This window comes from Lissotriton vulgaris, chromosome 2_1 (assembly GCF_964263255.1).
Source record: "Lissotriton vulgaris chromosome 2_1, aLisVul1.2, whole genome shotgun sequence".
Classification (NCBI taxonomy): domain Eukaryota; kingdom Metazoa; phylum Chordata; class Amphibia; order Caudata; family Salamandridae; genus Lissotriton; species Lissotriton vulgaris.
In genome coordinates, this window is record NC_141687.1 from 1,799,297,007 (window position 1) to 1,799,320,677 (window position 23,671).

Genomic DNA, 23,671 nt, shown 5'->3' on the forward strand with positions numbered 1-23,671 from the left:
TCTGGAGTATTTAATTAACTTGAGAGCTTGATATAGAAAAAACAGCATCAAAAGGTCATCAGCATGTAGTAGTCCTTTTAAGGAGAACTATATATGGTCTGAGCTGATAAGACAGTATGGGCTCACACGCTGGCTGTCAGTGCTTACTCAGTTGTTCATTATTTGTTATTGGGGTCTATAGATTAAAATAAAACCGTGATAAACACTACTCAGATTATCTTGACTATTCCCAAAATCAGTGCAAGACTTTCCAAAGATAATCCAGCTGTACAAGGTCAATGCATTTTCTGTGTTGATTTAGAGGACAGGGATAGGCAAGGTAAAAACAAGCATTTCCAATGCAATAGGTCTCGCATTAGGAAAGTTTGAGCTATTGGTATTGTAAATGACAAATTTTGTATTTATGTGTTGGTTTTGAAAATAGCTAAATTAATAGCTTTGTCATTTACAATGCTAATAGTTTTAACTTTCGCAAATGTGACACCTATAGCATTTGTAATGCAATATGTGTTGTATTTACATGACTTAGATGTATTGAGATTACAAATAACAATGGCTTTTATTTTTTTTAATAATTAATACTTAAATAAAAGTTATTGTAATTTATAATGGCAATAGCTTAAACTTTTGTAAATAACTTTTGTGAAGATTATGTTCAGTGTGTTTTATTGTGACGAAAATCCAAGAACAGAAGTGAAATATTAACATCTATTTGTGACATTTGTAATAAAGCTTGAAACATTGAGAGAACATATTTGAACCAGTTGTTGCTGAATAGTTGCACAGATTGATGCTGTGGTGGCGCTGAGTGATGCTGTGGTGTTCAGTGATGCTGTGGTAGCGCATAGTGATGCTGTGGTGCCCCTGAGTGATGCTGTGGTGCCCCTGAGTGATGCTGTGGTGGTGCTGAGTGATGCTGTGGTGATGCGATAGATAGAGGGAGGGCGATAGATAGAGTGAGGGAGGGCGATAGATAGAGTGAGGGAGGGCGATAGATAGAGTGAGGGAGGGCGATAGATAGAGTGAGGGCGATAGATAGAGTGAGGGCGATAGATAGAGTGAGGGCGATAGATGGAGTGAGGGCGATAGATAGAGTGAGGGCGATAGAGTGAGGGCGATAGAGCGAGGGCGATAGAGTGAGGGCGATAGATAGATAGAGTGAGGGCGATAGATAGATAGAGTGAGGGCGATAGATAGATAGAGTGAGGGCGATAGATAGATAGAGTGAGGGCGATAGATAGATAGAGTGAAGGCAATAGATAGAGTGAGGGCGATAGATAGAGTGAGGGCGATAGAGGTGTAGAGAGAGAGGGGTGTTTAGAGAGAGAGAGTGGGGTGTAGAGAGAGAGACGGAAATAGAGAGAGAGGGGTGTAGGGAGAGAGAGAGAGAGAGAGAGAGAGAGAGAGAGGGGTGTAGAGAGAGAGCGAGGGGGGTGTAGAGAGAGAGAGGGGTGTAGAGAGAGTTAAGGAGGTCCTAGAGAGAGGGGTGTAGAGAGACAGAGGGGTGTGGAGAGAGGGGTATAGAGAGAGTTAAGGAGGTCCTAGGGAGAGGGGTGTAGAGAGAGAGGGGTGTAGAGAGAGAGGGGGTGTAGAGAGAGAGAGGGGGTGTAGAGAGAGAGGTGTGTAGAGAGAGTTAAGGAGGTCCTAGAGAGAGGGGTGTAGAGAGAGAGGGGGTGTAGAGAGAGAGAGGGGGTGTAGAGAGAGAGTGGTGTAGAGAGAGTTAAGGAGGTCCTAGAGAGAGGGGTGTAGAGAGAGGGGGTGTAGAGAGAGAGAGGGGGTGTAGAGAGAGATAGGGGTGTAGAGAGAGAGGGGTGTAGAGAGAGAGAGGGGTGTAGAGAGAGAGAGGGGTGTAGAGAGAGAGAGAGAGAGAGAGAGAGAGAGGGGGGTGTAGGGAGAGAGAGGGGGGTATAGAGAGAGAGTGAGAGAGAGGAGTCTAGAGAGAGGGGTGTGGAGAGAGGGGTGTGGAGAGAGAGAGAGGTGTGTGGAGAGAGGTGTGTGGAGAGAGGTGTGCGGAGAGAGGTGTGTGGAGAGAGGAGGGTGTAGAGAGAGGGGGTGTAGAGAGACAGGGTATAGAGAGACAGGGCTTTAGAGAGAGTGGGGTGGAGAGAGAGAGGGATGGAGAGAGAGAGAGAGGTGGAGAGAGAGAGGGGTGGTGAGAGAGAGGGGTGTGTAGAGAGAGAGGGGTGTGTAGAGAGAGAGGGGTGTGTAGAGAGAGAGGGGTGTGTAGAGAGTGGGGTGTGTAGAGAGTGGGGTGTAGAGTGAGTGGGGTATAGAGTGAGTGGGGTATAGAGTGAGTGGGGCGTAGAGTGAGTGGGGCGTAGAGAGAGTGGGGTGTAGAGATAGAGAGAGGGTGTAGAGAGAGTTAAGGAGGTCCTAGAGAGAGGGGTGTAGAGAGAGAGGGGTGTAGAGAGAAATAGAGGGGTGTGGGGGAGAGGGTGTAGAGAGAGTGGGGTGTAGAGAGAGTGGGGTGTAGAGAGAGTGGGGTGTAGAGAGAGTGGGGTGTAGAGATAGAGAGAGGGGTGTAGAGAGACTTAAGGAGGTCCTAGAGAGAGGGGTGTAGAGAGAGAGGGTGTAGAGAGAAAGAGAGGGGTGTAGGGGAGGGGGTGTGGAGAGGGGGTGTAGAGAGAGTGGGGTGTAGAGAGAGTGGGGTGTAGAGAGAGTGGGGTGTAGAGAGAGTGGGGTGTAGAGAGAGTGGGGTGTAGAGAGAGTGGGGTGTAGAGAGAGTGGGGTGTAGAGAGAGAGGGGTGTAGAGAGAGAGGGGTGTAGAGAGAGAGGGGTGTAGAGAGAGAGGGGTATAGAGAGAGAGGGGTATATAGAGAGAGGGGTGTAGAGAGAGTGGCGTGTAGAGAGAGGGCATGTAGAGAGAGAGAGGTGTAGAGAGAGGTGTGTGGAGAGGGGGTGTAGAGAGAGAGGGGGTGGAGAGAGAGAGGGGTGGAGAGATAGAGGGGTGGAGAGAGAGAGGGGTGTGTGTAGAGAGAGGGGTGTAGAGAGAGAGAGGTGTGTAGAGAGAGAGGGGTGTGTAGAGAGAGGGGTGTGTAGAGAGAGAGGGGTGTAGAGAGAGGGGTGTAGAGAGAGTTAAGGAGGTCCTTTATCTAAGATGACTTATTCATCACACTTCCTTAATTCACCAAGAAAATGCGAGAATATTTCAACACATTACCATGCATTCAAAACGTCTTAAAGTATGTGATTGCAACAAAGTTTAAACCGATCAGTGGCCTGTTCGCTCACACTACAGATTTTACGTTTATTCTCCTTGCCTGCGACCACAGGATGTCTGTTATAAGAAGGTGTTTGATAAAGCCTTGCAGTGATGTGCTGGGCAACAAGCTGTGGCATTGCGCGGAGGGGGGTGGGGGAGCGGATTCCGGATCAAAGCAGCTGGGGTGTTGCATGTGAACAACAAGCTCTCTGCATTGCAGGGAGGGGGGGCGGGGAGCGGATTCCTTTAGAGTGTTAGTGTGGAGAGAGGCTCACAGGCTGCCAAATGGTGTTTGATGTGCACGCGCCTGCACACATGCACTGTAGGCAATCCGCCTGTTTGGGAGCATTTTTGAATGCCGCTATACATAAGTCTCGCTGAGAACGCATGCACGTTATCTCAACGAGACCTAAAAATACCTATTTCTTGCAAGCTAAAAACCTATTTCTATTCTTAACCAGCCGACGATGAAGTAAAAAAACTCTGTCGAAGCAGTAATTAAATTTCTTAGTATGCCTTGGATAACAGATTTGAATGACAGATTATAACATGAGAATAATATGTGTAAATTAGATTATCAGGGTACTTCCTATGCCAAACATCTTAAAGTCCTAGATTTTGGATAATTCTTTCACAGGGTCCTGTATTTGAATGTGTGATCCACTATGGCTAAAGCTGTATTCCAGTCACCCCACATAGGTTAGTCTGTCAGAATAACTTTATTTCGCCAACACAATGTAGGCATAAAAAGTATACTACAGTAAAAAGAAACATTTGCAGTGTTTTACAACATTACAGCATGGTTAAAATATATAAAAATAGTAATATAAAAATACAAATTCATAATTATTTACACAGTACTATAAAATCAGTTCATTGTTCAGTATATTATTTTAGCAAATTGTACTTCTCTTTTTTAATGCAGATAGCAAAAAGGACGCCAGAGCACAACAAACAAAAGGGTCAGGTAATGATTGGAGGTAATAAAGGGCTACACAACACTGTCTGAACTTCATTTTACGCATAATGGGGATAATAAATCGCTCCCTTTCATCACAATAAACTTTACAGAAAAACAAAAAGTGTATGTCATTCTGACCAGATTGCTGATCACATGGACAAAATGGGAGGTCAGAAGCAACATAAACATTACTGGGAAAGCCCATCATTAACGGTATATAATTCAGACGAAATCTCACCAGAATGTACCTATGCTGTAGATTGGTGACGAAGGTTAAATATATGGTATTTGTATTCTTTTGCATTATGCTAGGAGAAGTGCTCAGACGTGAGTCCCAGGCTCTCCACATCACTGGAGTCAAGCTATCCAGGCTGAAGAAAGCTGATAGCCAGAAACCGGTCCTTGGATGCTTGATTGCGGTCTAGGAAAGACATGGCTTGGTAGTTCGGGCTGGACTATTCCCATGAGGCACAGGGTCAAGGCTGATTTGCATATAGCCATTGTCTGACCTAGGGTGGTGTGGAGTGCAAAAAAACGATGGATTTCGGCCCAGATCTTTGTACTGGGGTGAATGTAAGACATTGTTCTGCATTCTGTCCATCAACTGTGTTTTTTGCGAGTTTATATAAGTGACATTCGGGGTAGAACCTGACAGACAGATTGTACACCATTGGTATAAAGAGCAAATAAGAAGGAGGCAAGGACACACCCCTGCCTTACGCCTCTTGCAGTTTTGAAGGATCTAGTACACTCGCCGTCCCGTCCATAGCGGACACATGCTGTGGCACCTGAATTCAGGTCACGAATATTATTAATGATTAATGATATTCAGGTCAATTCCCATGGCCTCCATGATCTGCCACATCCTAGGCTGTGCCACGTAGTCAAAGGCTGCAGACAGATCCATGAAGGCCAGGTGAAGAGGACCTTTTTTTGCAGCCGTGTATTTCTCTATAATTAGACTCAAGTTCAGAGACTGATCCACAGTGCCTTTCCCCTTCCTAAAACCAAACTGGCAAGGAATAATAATATTTTTTTCCAGGGCCCAATCCTCTAATATATTTAAAATCAAAAGGCCCATTATCTTTGCAGTAAAAGCAATCAGAGAGATTGGTCTATAGTTTTTCGCAATTGACCTGTCCCCCTTTTTAGGTCGCGCCTGCGAATGCAGGGGCGAAAGCCCCTGCTGTCGCAAAGCGATCTATTGTGATCATTTCAGTCATTTCCCTTTCAAGGAGTAGGCAGAGGAGACAACAGACTGTCACGCGCACGCAGCCGGCCGGAATCGGATCAGGTCACGCGCTCCGATCCCGGCCGGCTGTTTACAACACATGCACACACAGGCACAGGCAGGCACACACGCAGGCACAGGCAGGCACACACGCAGGCAGGCACACACACACCCGCCCCCCCCCCGCCCTTACCTCACCGGGCTTTTGTTAGGTCTCGCACATTGGTGATGCAGTGTCTTAATTCTTTCTCAACATTTCATTTCTCTGTTCACGTTGGAACGCGCAGTTAGGCTCGAAAGTTGAACGCACACCCCTCTGCCACAGAGCACGTCCTCGCGTGCGCTCCAATGTTTTGGGACACTCCTCTTGGGCGTTTGCTTTGACGTGAGTCATGCGTCGCCGCTCCCGCGAGCCTGCCTGCCCTATGCTCGCTAGTGTTGTGTAGTTGGCTGTGCGCGCTGCTGGAGGATGGACAGTCAGCGCTCGTGCCTGTAACAGACCCCCCTCCCCCCCCCAGCACCCCACTCCCCCGTTAACGCTATCGTCCAATTTGTTCCCGAGATGACCACGCTTGAAAACACTTCCTTACGGCATGCTGTGTCTATGGAATGAACCGTCATCTCTTTCCCCATCTTAAATCCTCGGGTCAGCTTAGAATGGAAAGGGAATTCGGTGGATGAAGGCAGACTGCTTTCCGGCTATCACGAGGCACCTATGCCGACTGGCCCATCTGGCAATGCCATAAGGACTAATTTGGCACTGATGAGTGCATTTGTACTATAAAAACTGACGCGGACAGCTGAAACATGCACACACACACACTCTCTCATACCGCAAGCAAACACGAATAACCCACAAGCCAGGAGCACCCGATTGGCTATTCATTCGTGGGAGCGAGCAGCTGGCGCCCTCCACCCCCTCCCCCTTCGCCCACCCTTCGCCCACCCTTCACCCAGTGCCGACTTGTTTTCTACGGACCGAGTTACTCTTTTTTTCAGAGGGTCAGCCTCAATCGCAACACCCCCTGCACTCCGACATTTAAAACAATAAAATGCCTCTCTGCGAATGCGTGTTGTGCAGAGGTCAATAATGATGCGCACCTCACCTGTGCGCTTCTTTCCGCCTTGACTCGACCTTGGAGTATCTGCGACTAGTGGGAGTCCTTGGTCGGGTGCACCTGCCTTTGATACCTACTTCTGCACAACCTCCCACCCGAGGCATGCTGCGCCACTCTTCCAAGCGTCCCACTCCAATCTCATTTCCGGGATCCGGCCCGCTATGGCACCGTTAATGGGAGGGACTCCCCGATCTCTGGACCCTCGGGCTGCTCTCATGTTCGGCACCACTCTATGTTACACATTCCACTAAACACGCTACAGATCAGTAATCTGACCATCAGGATTAGCAACTAATGTGAAATTTTCATCTCTGTCTTCCCTGATCTTGCTGTTGTTATCTGCGTCTACGAATTATTTAAGCGATGCGGATACTATGCACGTGGTACTAAGCGCTATACAAGTGCATTTTGCATAACATTTCCCGCCTCGCTCTTCCGGGCACCCAAGTGCCAGCATTCCGACGGGCTCTGCTTGTGTGGTGTTGAGCTGCCATAGTGAGTTAAACTCTTTTTCCAATATATGAGGCGGGGAGGACGTGCCCTCATTCCTGCGGACACCCCTGTGGGTGCAGCTTCTCATGCCCCCCTCTCTTCATGTTTCATTTGAGCTGTGCCTTAATCTTGTGTTATTGTATATCTCCGCTGCCGGTTCTGCGGTTTGTTGTGTGTCAGTTTAGTGTGTACAAGATGCAGAGTGGTAGATAACCAATGCCTGGGGTGGGTCCAGAGTGATACGGTTGTCTCGGTGGCATCTAATTCTATTGCCTACTAGCTTCTTATACCACTCTGCGGAGAGCTTTTAAATACATGTATAGAGATGTAGCTGTGTTTACTGGATTGTTGTGGAACATAAGCGGTGTTGGCTTCAGTATTTGCTTGGTAGGGCACGAAGGTTGACAACTAGTTTTTTCTGCCCCTCCCCTTGAAGACATGTTTCCATCTTGCTACACGTGTGATCGTGGGCAGCGAACTTTCTCTCAACGGGTCTGATACGTCCCAAGGAGAATGTATTTCTTCCCCCCCAGTTGGAGGGAAAAGAAGAGCGCTTATGCTAGGCTCCTTGAAAGGTGGGAGGGGTGGAATCGGATGACGCTCCCGATCGCCAGGTTAACCCCAGAATTGTATCACATCCAACAACTGACCTGGCCCAGTGGGGAGCTCCGCGCAGAGCAGCTTATGGTCGGGGGCGTAGCTTCCGTTGATGGAGCAGGTGCAGTGGCACCGGGGCCACAGAGCCCTGATTATTGTTGTCTTTCACAGTGCAAACAGCAACCGTGGATATAGGCTGCGCCACTTCTCCCGGCGCTGGTCTCCCCTCCGTGCCGAGCTCGGAAGGGCCGTCCCAGCCCCGAGAGTTACCGTAGGTGGGAAGAGCCGCTGCTCAAGTTCAGGAACTCGTCGAGGTAAGGGGGAGGAAAGTGCCAGAGAGCAGGAATGTGTTTATAACAAGGGTGGAAGAGGGACTGTCAAAAGCACACGCAAGAGCAGGCATGCTTGGCCATCCCCAGACAACCAGCCCTGGGTATTTTATGAGGGGGGCTGCTTCTGTGTGTTTTCTAATCTTGCACACAGCAGCTTTTACACAGCTGTGCTCTCCCGCAGAAGTGGGGTATATGTATGCAAGAGGGTATACACCGACTTCGTCTCATAAACCATGGCTGCCATCCCATGCCTGTTTGAAAGATGTGCCCCATCCCAGCACCAGAAGTTATCTTTTTTGAATGTGTGATCTTGTGCCCGCGTCTGTAAGAAGCCCCGGCGGAACTGTATAGGTCTGAAATTACCAATAAGGCTGTAAAAGTCCAAACCAACCTAAAGTTAGTCTGCCAGGCAGAGTTACGTTTTCACTCAACCTAGATTGAGCGCATATGGTGGTCGGTGCCGGCTTTAGCGCTGGCGCCAAGTGCGACAATCACTTTTGGTGCCCCACACCCCATGACTGTTTCCTCGGATTCTCTCACTACCACCGGGCAAAAGTGGACTTCATCTCTAATCATAAGACATTGCTTAACACAGCACCCTCCCCAAGTCGTTTCTGCCCTCCACTGGTCAGTGCCCTGTGCGGTAGCACTGGTCGCACTGCCCTAAAGCCGGCTCTGATGGTGGTTAGTTTAATGATTAATCTATGGCAGATTCTGGGATGTTTATTTGACGTGTTGGGCGCAGTTCTTTAATGTTTGGTGGAGCCAGCTGCTTCAGTGCGCTGTAACAGAGCTGTCAGTGCTGTGTGCAGAACTGTGGGCGCTGTGCCTGCCAGAAATTGGTGGTTTGCCAGTGCTGTGAGGCAGGGAGAAGCTTCCGCTGTGCTACCTGACAGAACTGGGTCGCTGATGTACCACGTGGCATTGTTTAGCTGCTCTTATGTTTGGGACAGAGCTGCCTGTTACTGTGATGGGTGACATAACTAGTATACTACTGTGTAGCAGGGCTGTTGTTACTGCTGCGTGCCTTGGCTCGATTGTTGCTTTGGCGAGCAGCCTTTTTGTACATCTAGCCCAACGTACCTACCTTCTCAACCTGTGGGAGCAAAACAGTACCCCAAAATTTAGATACCCCCAAAATACCTCTTTTAGAGCTTCCATATTTCACTGGTTCGGAGACGGTGTTAATCCTCAGTTTCCTGAGGGAATATGTTGCCTTGTTATGGCACTTCCTAAACAGCAAAATCTCGCAAATACAATTCATTAAATAATTGTACCCACACAATAATTGAATTCTAGATCAAATCTAAGTTCGAGGATTTCTTTTATAACCAGATTTAAAATAAAGCGGAACAGAGTCCATGCCATCAAGGCTCTCGATGTAGAGTTATACAGAGAATGCAAAAATTTGAAATTATTCTAAGCCCTGAATGGGCAACAAAATCAAGAATAAAACGACCAGCACCCCCGCAGCGTCCAAGCCTTCAGGAAAGTCTTTAAAATCTCCCCAAAAATCAAGTTGAAAAAAATATATATTATTCTAACATATGAAGTTACTGTATCTGCAGATTCACCGTGGTGGGAGCAATTTTAGCATTTCTTAAACAAATTAGAGCACGTGAAAGATAAACATTACACTGCGTTACCACTCAAGCGCTATCTCACTGTGTGAATAATTATTCTGAACCCTCCACGCTAATGTCGTCCAGAGATGCTCGAACAAAACATGATACATTAACAGTAACATGTTATGTGAATGAATAGAACACAGTGAACAAACAGTAGGACCATCGTAAAGTTTTCAAGTTGGAATTGAATTGGGTAAGGTTCATCAAGAGCAGAATGAAAATACCAGTGGAAATAAACCAGTGCATTTCAGTTTGACTATGTGCTAAGGAGCTTGCTAGGAGAGAAGGTGGGAGGGGTGGGGAGGTTGGGAAGAAGGATGTCAAACGTTTCTAAATATGCAGCCACACGGTTGGTGTGCAGCAGCAGGCCCTTTCCCAAAAATATCTGCAGTAGCATAACAACGTGCCCCTGCAGTGCAGGGTGCCGCAAGCTGCTGGGGGCCACCTCAGCAAAGTACTCTGGCCTGAGAGCTCCTGATTAAATTCCGCACCGAGGGTCCCTCAATGAACCTTGCAGGGGGGACCCCCTCAAGTTTCGTTACACCATTGGTTATCTGGTCACCGTTCAATTCCTGATTGCTATATTTAAACATTAAACTGATTCTAATGAGGTGAAACCTTTGCCTAGACAGTGTTAACATATATAACAAGCATTGGCATAGCCAATAGGTCTCGCTTTTGGGACCTTATAAGTATTTGCTATGGAGCACAATATCCTTGGTGCAACAACAATTGTAGGGTCCCAAAGGCGAGACCTATTGGCTATGCCAATGCTTTTTTATATTTGTTCTCCATCCTCTCCTTTACCCTCCCCTTGCTCCTTCTCCCCAATCCCTCTGCCTTGCGATATCCTCAAGATTATCTTCCTTTTTGACTGCCCAACCTTTACTGCTTCTCAGGATTACTCGGCTTCAGGTGTATGGCTTTGACCTCTCTTATAACTTTACTAAGGTACACTTATGTTTCCCACACTTGATTTAATTTGCAAGTTGCTATTGTTCATCTTTAAGTCATTTTCTTGGGGTTCAGGGGTATTCCGTGGTCGCTGGCTGTATCCCATGTGGATATTTCTGATTTCCATCAGTGTCCCAGGGTCGCAATACATCTGCACTATAGCTGGATACACAAATTTCTCCCTTTGGCCACTTGACTAGCTCAGGATAGCAAGGACGAGCAGTCAAAGCTTACTCCGTTAGGTGGAGGGGATTAGAAACTTAGCTACAGTGGTGCGCCCTGAGTAAAACTCATTGCCCTGCCTCTGCTTGACTTAAGAAAACAAGCATTGAAAATGCAATAGGTCTCGCCTTTCATTAAGTGAAAGCCATTTGCTTTGCTATACAATACCATTAGCAAAGCAAATGGCTTTAACTTAATCAAAGGCGAGACCTAATGCATTTTCAATGCTTGTTATATATTGGGACAATTACAGTTGTCTTCCACGATGCTGGTGCACATGTTTGGGCAATTTCATTAAAAACATTTGTAAGGAGTGGGGCCCACAGGTCTTGATTATCTAAGAACAAGTCAATAGGGACTCCATCTGGTCCTGGTGCTTTTGCTCGTTTACATTGGTTTAAGGCGTGCTTAGTTTTAGCAAGTGTAAAACTAGCAGGAGTCTCATTACTTTCCATAGATTGGGAATCAGATTGTAGAGTTCGCATATCACCCACTCCGAAAAGCCCTTTAAAGTGGGTCACCCATTCTTCCTGACCTACGTTGGTATCTGTGGTCATAGACTGTTCGTCTTTTAAGAACGGAGCATTGATCAAAGACCAAAATGCTTGCGAGCTTTTTAGATTTGCTACCTTCTGCAGGTTTTCTCACAATTCTTCTTTTACGGTTTTAAGCCTGGTAATTCTTGCTTTTTTAGAGGTTGTACGTAGACGTTTAAGTAATATTGTGTCTCTGGGTTTGGACTTCAAAGCTACATGTAAAGTGTTATCACAATCGACATCAAACCAACTATATTTTTTACGTCAGCCATTATGAATAACGCGAGTTAAATTATTTTTAACATCAGATAATATTAGCTCAAAATCCAAAATAATTCTCTCGTGTAAAACTGAATCGAAGCAAAGCATTATCTCCGCAAGACGGTTAGACACTAGGTTGGCCAAAAAACTCAGTGTCTATTTTTTCCCATTTTAGTACAATCCCGTTTTCTCTTGCAATTATGGGGTTTATAGGGAGTTTAAAAGCACAATCGGCTTTCTTTATGGATTGCATGAAAAAGGTTATTGCAGCGTGATCATTAAATGGGTAGAACACAATCTCTAAATGAGAAAAAAAGGCCTTTTATAGAGTCAGAGACCAACACATAGTCCAGGGTAGAAGTAGAAAAATGATCTAAAAAGGTAGATTCTAACTAACCAGTTAAATTTTCAGACTTATTAAAAAATACAACATTATATTTATTATTAATAATCTATTCAAGCTTTACCATACTCAGTGTGAAAAAAGTGAAAAACGCTCTGCCCGTCATCATCCTGTATTCCTCAAGCTAACACATTTATCTTATCACATGGGTGAGTGTTGAAATCCCCAAGCCAAATTATATTGCAAGGTTTGGTACACTTATCTTGTAGCTCATTAATATCCTTTTCCAAAGGGAGCAGCACATCTGCTTGATTACTTTCAAATTTATTATAGAAGTTGATAAAGAGCCAGCAGTAATCTACAAAATGATCAATTAAAATAATATGATAATAAGGTGACTTGTTCAAAAATGACTTCACTTTAAAAGAAAGGCATTAGACGGCAGCGTCAACAAACCACCCTATATAAAAGGAACAATACCCATTCAAGAATATTGGATCTATTTCCCAGGTCTCCTGAAGGCACAGTATGTTGATAGATGTCAACAGGGACAACCAGTCAGTATTAGACCTTTTTAGTTGTAACCAGAAAAGTTCCATGACATAGTTGCTATAGATCCTAAAAGATTCTCTCGATTTTTGGCAGGTTTAAACTGTCTTTATGACTGGCTAATGTCACACTAGAATTTATAGGAGAGAGAGTGTGCGAGGGAGACGACTTTTGTAGATCTAAGACACCATCTCCACCAGGTAATATAGCCTCAGATTCCAGTCAATCTCGGGCGGACATGCCTTCTAAGGCAGCAAATCCTTTCCTTAAGGGAAACAATGGGAGTGAAGAGGAAAATGGTGGATTTAACTGGAGGTGTGAAGTCCTCCAAAGAACATTAGATCTAACAGTAGACAGCTGATGTGAAGAATTGGGTCTATAGAAGAAACCCAGAGGTAGAGAAAAGATTTGCGAGTGAAATGAAGGCATATTAGGTAAAACAGATAAGAGTTCACCTACTATATGATGGTTATCAAAGTTTACTACCATACAGTCTCCTTTGATACTTTTAGGAGCTCTTCCTACCCAGGAGACCCTCCTAACCATAATGATGTTATGGAGGGCATTAACATTTTCCCCTAGGGAATTAGTTAACCGATGCTTGGATTTATTTATTAGCTGCTCCATATTTTCTTTCACATTTGATTTCAGTTCTGGGATATGAGCTAGCACTATAACATATGGACAAGCAACTGGAGGGAGATCTAATCTTGACTTAGTGTTGCCACTATCATCTTGGTGCTGAGAGACTCTAACTTCTGAGCACGATGGATTTTACTTTTCTTCCAGACCAATTAAAGGAACAGATGGGATTATATGTGGGCGAGGAGCTGTCAAACTAATGGATGTCTGTGATTCACCTTGTGGCCTTAAACAAACAGTATTTTTGAGGCTGCCTTGTGCCACTGTCTGTGTCCTACCATTATTTTTTTGTACATTGGGGCTCAACATACTGGGAGTATCATGTGTAGAACCTGGAAGAGCTACAGGAGACCCCATTGTTTGGCGTCGGACAGGACTACCCACACTATTAGTAATTACAGGCAGGCAGCCAGATTAATTTTCCAGCAACCCAAACACCAACATGTCACCCCGCTGTTAAAAACCCTGCACTGGCTCCCGGTTGCGCAACGATGCATCTTCAAACTTGGCTGCACTATTTTCAAATCTCTTTTTGTTTCTGCTCCTGCTTTTATTTCTCTTTGCCTACACCCTTATGTTCCCCCCCGACACCTTAGATCCTCTGCCCACAACCTGCTGGTCATTCCCAGGTTTAGACGCAAGAAGCATGGTGGTGCTGGCTTCTCTTTCCTTGCCCCATCCACTTGGAACTCCCTTCCCCTCCCAATTCGGCTCACTTCTGACTACCCCACTTTCCGCAAATCTCTGAAAACTCATTTGTTCCGTCTTGCTCACGGTTAGCTGCCTACACTCCCTGTGTCCTATTCCATGGTCCTTGAGCGCCAAGAAACCAATTGGTGTATGTGCGCGGTATTACATTTTTTTTAACATAACATAACATAACATACATTTGGTCTGTTAGATGATGAACGAATGGCGGAAGGGGATTTAGGGATTGCAGGGTTACACAAAACGTTTAAGATTCCAGGTGGCCAATTGATTTTTCCCAAAGTATCCTCAATAGTGCTAAAATTAGATACAACAAGCATTTCAAAGTTGGTTAGTCTTTCCTCTATCAATATCAGTCTATCGAGGATAGGGGATAAGGATGACGAGATAAGAGCCCCCACTTTAACCAACAAAACCTCATAGGCATCGGACAGGGGAGCACCCAGTAAATCTGCATTTGACGCAACTGAGGTAGAGGTTACGGGCAGAGGCACTGATGTCAATGGGGATACGATCCCACCATTCCTGTTAGTCTTTTGCATTTTTGCGGTTTTCGGCATTTGAGGGCCCCCTCCACTCTTCCTCTTTGTAGCTGGCTCCGGAGTTAGGTCCACAGTTGGAATTAAGGGTTTGGGTGCCGACCTTGTAGCAATGCGTGGAGGTATACCACAAGGTGCGCTCTCTTTGGCCATCTCCGCAGGTGGCGGGCTGATTGGAGCCTCCATTATTGTTGACATTTCCAGAGGCACGTGCGGTACCTGACTAGCGCCTCTTGCTAGATCAAGGGAGTCAATGTCTCTGGCCAAGGGCATGCAGACGCCAAACCACCCAGTGATGAACACTTAGTTTGCAAGGGGTCTAGGGAAAGTCGATGCTCAGTCAATGCAATCTCGTGGGCTAGGACCGAGCTGGCTCTGATTAGAAATTGGTCCTGAGTCCCAACGATGCTTCACCCAGTCAGTGCAGATCTACCCTTTCCCTCAAGGGCGTTCATTTTAGCGGGACACGATAAATGCAAAGTTCCAGGAAGTTTATATCCTCAATATATCAGAAATAAGTGGGCAACGACTAACCTGGGCTGCCGCAGAAGTTAGAGGGGGTGCCCGGCCCGGCCTCTTCCGGTCTCTAACAGGCTCAAACGGGCCCGCCCTTGGCCGGGCTTTGCCCAGGCGCTGCACGGACACGCCCGTACGTGTCCCGCACTGCGGGAGCCATGGCTCCCTTATAAGCGCCTCCTGGTGCTCACAAGCGTGCTCCCAGCGTGATGCGCGGCGTTAATGCCACAGAGAATGCTGGGGGGTGTAGTTCCCAGCTGGCAGGAGAGCAATGGCGGCACTCGGAAACGGGACACCCTCAGCAAGTCCCAGCGGGGTCCAACAGCAGAAGTCAATGCTGGCAGGCAGGTAATAAATGTCCAAGAACAGGCTTCCGCCCTGCGGGAGCCCTGGCCCCCTTATAAGCACCTCCGGGTGCTCAGAAGCGTGCTCCCAGCATGATGCGTGGCGTCAATACCGCAGAGAAAGCTGGGGGATGTAGTTCCCAGCTGGCAGGAGAGCAATGGCGGCTCTCTGAAACGGGACACCCTCAGCAAGTCTCAGCGGGGTCCAACAGCAGAAGTCAATGATGGCAGGCAGGTAAGAAATGTCCAAGAACGGGTTCCCGCGCTGCAGGAGCCCTAGCCCCTTATAAGCACCTCCTGGTGGTCATGAGTGTGCTCCCAGTGTGATGCGCAGCATCAATGCCGCAGAGAATGCTGGGGGATGTAGTTCCTGACTGGCAGGAGAGCAATGGTGGCGCTCGGAAATATGACACCCTTAGCAAGTCCCAGCGGGTTCCAACAGCAGAAGTCATTGATGGCAGGCAGGTAAGAAATGTCCAAGAACGGGTAGTCAAGAGTGGTACATTCAAGGTTACCACCATGAACAGCATCTGATCTACCTCTACTAAGTGAATGCAGCCCATCTGCCGAGGGTGTCAGCCAGAGTTATAGTTTGTTTTATACTGTAGGAAACATTTCTCCTTTGGCAATGCCCCTCGTGGTGCTTTCCTGTCTTGATGTTGTCACCAAAGGTGAGCAGTGTGTTTTCAGGAGCTGGGGCTTGCAAATTGGAATATGGGTCTCCAGGGAAAGAATTAGGCCAGCCTTTTCTTCCTCTAGAACTTAAAAAAAAGCCTTTTTTGTTATCAAGCCAATGGATACCGTAACTTTTTGCCAATTAGCTAGGCTTAATTCAATCATGGATTAGGTCTGTCAATTTGGCTATGTAATTCTACTCTTATTAGTTGGATCTCTTTTTCCATGCATCCCTGCATATAGTCGCATATATTCAGGTACTGTGTCATTTTCTGTTTCAAATCCTTTTTACCTGTAACTGAGAAACATATATTTTAGATTTCCTGAGCATGTGTCCAGTATAATGAAAATATTACATGCGCTTCAGTTACCTGTTTAGGTCGTGCCTGCTCCCACTTGCGATAGAAATTGTACATAAGGGGCATGCAGCCTACCCATTGCTTAACAGTTGTTGGCTTCATTGTCACTTTTATTTGCTGCCTTCTAATTGGCCAGCGTATGCTGGCTTCACTTCCTCTTCTATCGGCTGGAGTATGGACCAAGTACTGATTGCTTCATCTTGATTTCTGTCCTTCTGCCGATTGTGCTGTGATGGAGGTACTACTTTTATTTTTTTCTCCTTCCCTGACGTCCTTGTTGAACCTCATGCCATGTGTAGCTATGTTTTAACATGCCACACAGACTTCAAAGAAGCCCTTTTCTCCTGTAGAATGGTTGTTTGATGTGTCAACAGATATCTGCTTTTATTGTGAAGAAAGATGTTATCTGCTTCCAGATTAATTTTCACTAATACATGGGTGCAATTGCTTACTTTATGTGATAGGAGCTTTTACCAAATGTTATATTCATTTTCTTTTTTACGCATATGGAGATTAACTGATTTGCTCAGAATCACAGCTGTGTTGTGCCGAGGCCTAACAAGCATAGGCAAAGCCAATCGGTCTTATCTTGGAGACTATTGGCTCTGTCATTGCCTTTTTTCATGCTGTCCTTCATTGGTGTTGCCGACTTTAGCAATTATTTGCAGCCATGCTTTATAGCAGCATGGCTAAAAATAGTAATAATAAAAAACGGATTATGATGCATTCAGTGCTAATGTACGTAAAAAAGGAGCATTACTGGCCTCAGTGTGTAGTTTCAGGCACTGCATTGGAACTATGTTCATGCAGCTTTCATCTTCTTTCTAGGTGTCATGAGTACGTTTTGCTTCACTGATACATCCAAGGCATCCTGGGTTTCATGGGATTGTCAAGATTTTCGTTCCATGAAAGTATTATGGCAATGAATGAAAACACTTACAAAGGATGGGTATCGATATTGTCGGGACGGCTTGTTGCAGTTTTAGCATGCCCGAACAGTCATTTCACACATCTAGACATGGCATTCTGCATCATTCATCTGTTAAGTTTCACTTCTCCATCTGCCTCTCTCTCCGCAGTAACAAAGAGACCAGGATTTTTAGATGTGAGCTCATCGCCCTTCATAAGAACCAACAGTTTTGCAGACGATCTTGACATGGAGGGGGAAACTCTGCTGACGCCAATCACTCATATTTCTCAGTAAGTCAAATGCTGCAGCTTCATTTAAAAAGCCGTAAGACATATTAAACATTGCTACAAAGTGAAATACAACAAACATATGTTCACACACACTAGCTTTAACCTACACAATGATAGCTGCTTTGTCAGATCGATGGTTATCTCATTTCAGCTCGGTTAGCGCAGACATTTCTAAATTAAAACCTTAACAAGGACCAAAACTGTTTAAACTTACCCAATTAACACTCATCACCTTATGACCCATTTAAAGCAATCTCATTTGTTGTAAATATGCAATGCACAGGTTCAATTTAAAACCCCGTCTATACCTTCAATCGAAACTAACCTGAATGAAATCTACTAAACAAGCATTTACAATGCAATGGTTTCGCCTTTGGAAAAGTTAGAGCTATTGGCATTGTAAATAACAAAATTTGTATTTATGTGTTGGTTTTGAAAACAGATAAATAAATGGCATTGTCATTTACATTGCCATTAGCCTCGGCAGTCACTCAGCAGTCCCTAACACTCCATAGCACTCCCTAGTCACTCTGCACTCCCTAGTCACTCTGCACTCCCTAGTCACTCTGCAGTCACTCTGCACTCCCTAGTCACTCTGCAGTCACTCTGCACTCCCTAGCACTCTGCAGTCACTCTGCACTCCCTAGCACTCCCTAGCATTCTGCAGTCACTCTGCATTCCCTAGAACTCTGCAGTCACTCTGCACTCCCTAGCACACCCTAGCACTCTGCACTCCCTAGCACACCCTAGCACTCTGCACTCCCTAGTCACTCTGCACTCCCTAGCTCTCCCTAGTCACTCTGCACTCCCTAGCACTGCTTAGTCACTCTCACTTCCTAGCACTCATTATTTGCATATTGTGTGCTTCAATATAAAAGATGGTTCCCACTCCTGGCAAAATGTTGTACCGGGCATATTGATTGGAATTCTTAGCGTATTGATGGTTCCCAACTTTGGTATTGGTGGCCATGGCATACAGGTGGAAATGCTTTGCATAATGTGAGAATCAATTTCATGATGGCAACGGCTGGCAAATGCCACCTCTGACATATTGATGCCAATTTTTGAAATATTGGTTTCCACCACTGAATGATATTGCTCAACCTAGTATAGTGGTGACCAAGGTATAACCGTGGCAATTACTTGCTTCTTGTTGTTGGCACACATGGCATCAGGATTCCCACCCTTGGTCTAATGTTGATCCAAGCATGATGATTCTTGGCATATTGTAGACCTCCATGGCATGAGATAGTGATACATGGCATTCATGTGTGGCAGTGATGGCTGTGAGTATGTGATGAAAATGACAAATTGAAGTTTGATTGTCAAATGTGTATTTACGAAAAATGAAAAGATATTTGTGACAAAACAGGTTTCATTTTATTTTATTTTTTCTTAATAAGCTTTTGTCATTTTGTTTGCTCTTTTCAAAAAGAAAATGTGTATTTGATAGCAACATATGGCTATTTTCAAAAATTGATCAGCTGATGTTTGGGGATAACATGTCTGTTAGCCAGCTAGTTGAGTAAGAATCAGTAACACTCTGTATTGCTTGGGCCAGGGAGACACCCAATTTGGATCCCGCACCCTCCAACTCAGCTGAGTCACTGACAATACTGAATATCTCTAATTTGGATTCATCACACAGGTTGTGTTTATTCAAACATTATTATCGAAAATCAGCTCTTAGCAAACAATACAATATCTGTACAAGATTTAAACCAAAAAAAATAATATTGCATCTTAAATCCTATACCAAACACAACACTGCAGTATTTACACCTAAAGCGCCTCTACAGGAACAGAAAGTCACTAGCTCCCTCTCATTGCTGTATGCCCAAGTCTGTTTACAGCATTCTAGCCCAGCTGTGTGCAGCGCCCACGTGCACAGCTGTATCGTGTCACGGGATGCACTCCTGTCTCAGGTCCATAGGCCTTTTCTACCACAGCTGCACCTCTCCTCCCACACAGGGCCCGCCTTTTAAAACAACACACTGGTTGCATGCATCACTTTGTGGATGTTTGCACTGCCTGCACAACTGCATGGATTGGTTCCTGCACCTCTACTTCCTCGCAGGGCCTCAATTTAAAACGAAACACTGTTTGCATCACTTTATGGCGGCTTGCATTACCTGCACAACTGCATGCAGTGATTCCTGCATCTCTCCTGCCTCGAAGGACTGCCTTCTGAAAACAATGCCTTGGTTGCATCACTTTGTGGCGGCTTGCACTGCCTGCACAACTGCATGGATTAGTTCCTGCAGAATACCCCCCTTACTTTTCTTTCATGCGCACGTGCATCCCGCCCTCCACCCAGATGGTGCTGTTTGTATGTAGGGTGGAGACGTGTCCTGCAGAGAGGACACTGAGGCAGGAAGTGTTCCTGTAGGGAAAGAAGTCCTGGGGGAGGCATGCTGGGGAGGGGAGGCATGCTGGGGAGGGGAGGCATGCATGCTGGGGACGGGAGGCATGCATGCTGGGGACGGGAGGCCTGCATGCTGGGGACGGGAGGCCTGCATGCTGGGGACGGGAGGCATGCATGCTGGGGACGGGAGGCATGCATGCTGGGGACGGGAGGCATGCATGCTGGGGACGGGAGGCATGCATGCTGGGGACGGGAGGCATGCATGCTGGGGACGGGAGCATGCGGGGGAGAGGGGCATGCTGGGGAGAGGGGGCATGCTGGGGAGAGGGGGCATGCTGGGGAGAGGGGGCATGCTGGGGAGAGGGGGCATGCTGGGGAGGGGGGGCGTACAGGGGAGAAGGGGAAATACAGCGTCTGAATGTGTGCATGGATAGGGGGGGGGAAGTGTGTCCTGAGGGAGAGGAGGCAGAGGGAGTGTAAGAGACAAGGGGCGACACAGTGTCTGGGTGCGTGCATGGATAGCGAGGTGTGCCCCGAGGGGGTGTAAGGGAGGGGGTGTCACACCACCTGAATGTTTACATTCATGGGAAGCAGTACCTGGAGGGAGAGGGGAAAGAAGGGGTGATGTGCTGTCTGAATGCGTGCGTGATGTGGGGGGTGGGGTACCCGGAGGGGCTGGGGAGATTAAAGGAGGAGGGCGAGGGCAGAGCTGCGGACAATGTGTGTGCGTCGACAGTGTGCCCCCCCAAAAGAATGTGCACCTAGCACATAGGCGTGTTGTGCGAGTACTGGGGGGAGGGGGGTGGGGTAGGACTGCGCAGGAAGTTCTCCACCGGCATAGTACTTGGGGTCAGAGGGGGGCTTTATTAGGATGTAGTAAGGGGCTGTGACGACAGAATGTGAAGAATGCACGTGCACTAACACTAACGGCACTGTGCTACCTGCGCAGACACGAAGATCGGGGGGGGGGAGGGGGAGACGGGACGTAGTCAACGAAAGGGCTGCACTGGCGGCAAATGGAAGGTGCACAGGACTGCGTAAAGTTTTGCCGGGCCAGGCTCCGCAGACAGAGGACAGACAGTGTGCGGGGGGGGGGGGGGTCTGCTGTGGGTGTGCTCAGGAGGGTGCTGCTGAGTCTGTGCAGACCGTGCATTGAAGTGCTGTGTCTGTCTCTGCAGAAAGGGCTCGGGAGGGTGCAGTGTCTGTGCACGGGAGGGGGCTGTCTGTCTACAAGACGTGTACTGGGGTGCTGTGTCTCTGCAGACCTGAAAGGCTTTAGTTCTGAAATGGTGAGACTCTGGGAGTCCCATGTCGAGTCTCTGTGAAGTTACATCAAAGGAAGTTAAGGGAAATACGGTTGCAGAGTTCAGATTCAAATTTTTTCATCCTGAGGGTGAGGGGAAATATTGGGAGCCCGATAAGGACCCATTTCAGCGCCTTCTTTATGGAACTGTCCGAGCTGCGCGAGACCCGGCCCACTTAAAGCCCTGATTGTACCCTCTGAGGATTTAAAATCTTCAAATCAGAAAGGGACATTTGCTCACTGCATTCTGGAAGTACCTCGCTTAGATTATGTCTTAAAATGAATAGCTCAGTCTCTCACGAGTTTGATAGAAGCAGACAAAGTACGTAAATGATATGGCATAGAGATCCACCCCACAAGGGCAGCCAGCAGTGATCAACTGAAAGTAGTGGAAACAGGAAATGGGAAATATCTCTCGATCGTAAATGATAGACACAGATGCAAATCTGCGAAGTAGGAATACGCAAAATAGGAGCATCTGAATGTTGAACGTTGTACCAAATACGTAATGGTTGCACCATAGCAATTGTGAGTGCACAATTGATATGAGGTACCTACTCTCACTTCTATTTTACAGACAACCTTAGACCTCATTTTGAAACAATCTGGGAAATCACAGTCAATAAAAGAAATACTCTTCAGCTAACTACTATAACAAGCAATGGAGAGTGAAAGGGGAGGGGGCGGAACGGACACACGGGGAGGGGGCGGAACGGACACACGGGGAGGAACGGACAGCGGGGGGGGTCGGGGGGAGAACGGGGCACAGGACAGCGAGGGGGGGCGGGAACAGCACACGGTCAGCGGGAGGGGGGCGGGAAGGCAAGGAAAAGGAAAAACAAGCACTCACCCACCTGGACTTCCTCCAACGTCGGTCGGCCGCAGAATGAGAGCATCATGGCGCCGGAAAAAACAAAAACAACTCCGCCCACCGCCGCATGACTACACAGAGGGAACGCACAGCCGGGAGGGGGCGGGAACGGGCACAGGACAGCCGGGAAAGGGGGGGGGGGGGACATTGCGTGTGACGTTCCACCATTTCCATCTCTGGAGAGTTCTTATCGGCTGGTAGGTGTGCGTCATCAGGCGCTCACCATGTTACCGCTTTGCTCTCTTCTGGGAGGCTTCCGTTGTTTGGCACTTGTCGGCTGTAGTTCCACAAACTTCAGTGGTGCAGCTCCCAAGTGAGGCGCCGACGCGGTCTATCCCTCGGCCTCGCTCCTACACATACAGCCTACGGGCCGTCTTCCCCATGCTTGCTCTTGCAGGTATGCCACTTCGGGAGGTGGGTGGCGTGAGAAGGTCTCTAGACTCCCTTCTTCCCTCGCTCGGGTTTGAATGCCTGCCTGTGCGCTCTCCTTCAGCGTTGCAGGAATGTGTAGAAACCCGAGACGACCGATGAGCCATGGAAAACCCGGACTGGAGTCCCACTGTATCACTGCCACATACGGACGGGATCCTACGCCCACATTAAACCTGTATGCTGGGCGAGTCGGGCTTCCCTCCTCCGCTCTCGGGGGGCGGGCGGGAGAGGACGAGGGGGGCGGGAAAGGTCACGGACGTCGGGAGGGAGGCGGGAAACGTGGGGACGGCGGGAGGAGGGACACAAGGCAGGACAGCAGCAAGCACTCTCGGGGGGGCGGGCGGGAGAGGACGAGGGGGGCGGGAAAGGACACGGACGTCGGGAGGGAGGCGGGAAACGTGGGGACGGCGGGAGGAGGGACACAAGGCAGGACAGCAGCAAGCACGGCCCGGCCGGACCAGACTCGGGGGCGTTCCCGGCGTCGCGTGACGTCGCCAAAGCCAAAGAATCTCGGGAACGCCCCCGTGTCTGGTCCGGCATTGATGGACAGGCCCCTCGTCCAATGGCTAGGCTCCATTTATGGAGCTAGCCAATGGGACGGGGGGGCGTGTTCCATAGTGCTTACTGTACTCAATAGATTTCTCTGGAGGAGGAGCCTAACGGCTCCGCCCCCCAGCGAAACCTAAAAATCACCAGACTTTGTGCTACGAATATAAACAAACATGCATGTGGCCATTTTAAGAATGCTCAGAAATCCAAAGCATGCTTACACCAGTGTGTCCCTCCTGCTAAATTGAGTGCTGCTTTATTCTGGTCTCACTGGGCAAATGCAACCCCCCAGCCTCATGCTCACTACAACCAACCTGAAATCCTCCTGTTCTAACTTCCACCTATGTGTTAGTCTTCGGTTCTCCCTCTCACTCATTTATGACATTTAAATAAACTGTTCTGATTGACAGCACAAATAAAATGATGACAATGAGCAAGTGTAACCTGCCTGCTTCCTCTATGCACGGGTAACTGGCTGCTTCTTTCAAGAGCACCTGGAAATTCAGTTACACATAAAAGGAAAAAAAACACATACTTCTTTTGCATGGAGCACATAGGATTACAAAGTAGTTACCTGAAGAAGACGTTTTACTGACTATTTAAACACACGGATGAAACATCAACAAACCACTCTTGTTCTCCTTCTCCATCTCTACTGAGGAACATACTCGCCACTTTATTGTGAATTGAAATCCAACCACTTGTCAGAGATGCATGTTTGTCATACCACATCAAGCAGTAA

The 23,671-nt window shown here is 47.4% G+C and overlaps 1 protein-coding gene across 1 annotated transcript in view; it reads left to right on the plus strand.

Moving 5' to 3' along the window:
- KCNQ1 (potassium voltage-gated channel subfamily Q member 1) overlaps positions 1-23,671 on the plus strand; it is a 1,043,019-nt gene that overhangs the window by 738,095 nt on the left and 281,253 nt on the right. The window contains exon 11 of the mRNA XM_086957849.1: positions 17,289-17,409. Coding sequence (XP_086813975.1) covers positions 17,289-17,409 — 121 coding nt within the window. The remainder of the gene's footprint in view (positions 1-17,288; positions 17,410-23,671) is intronic.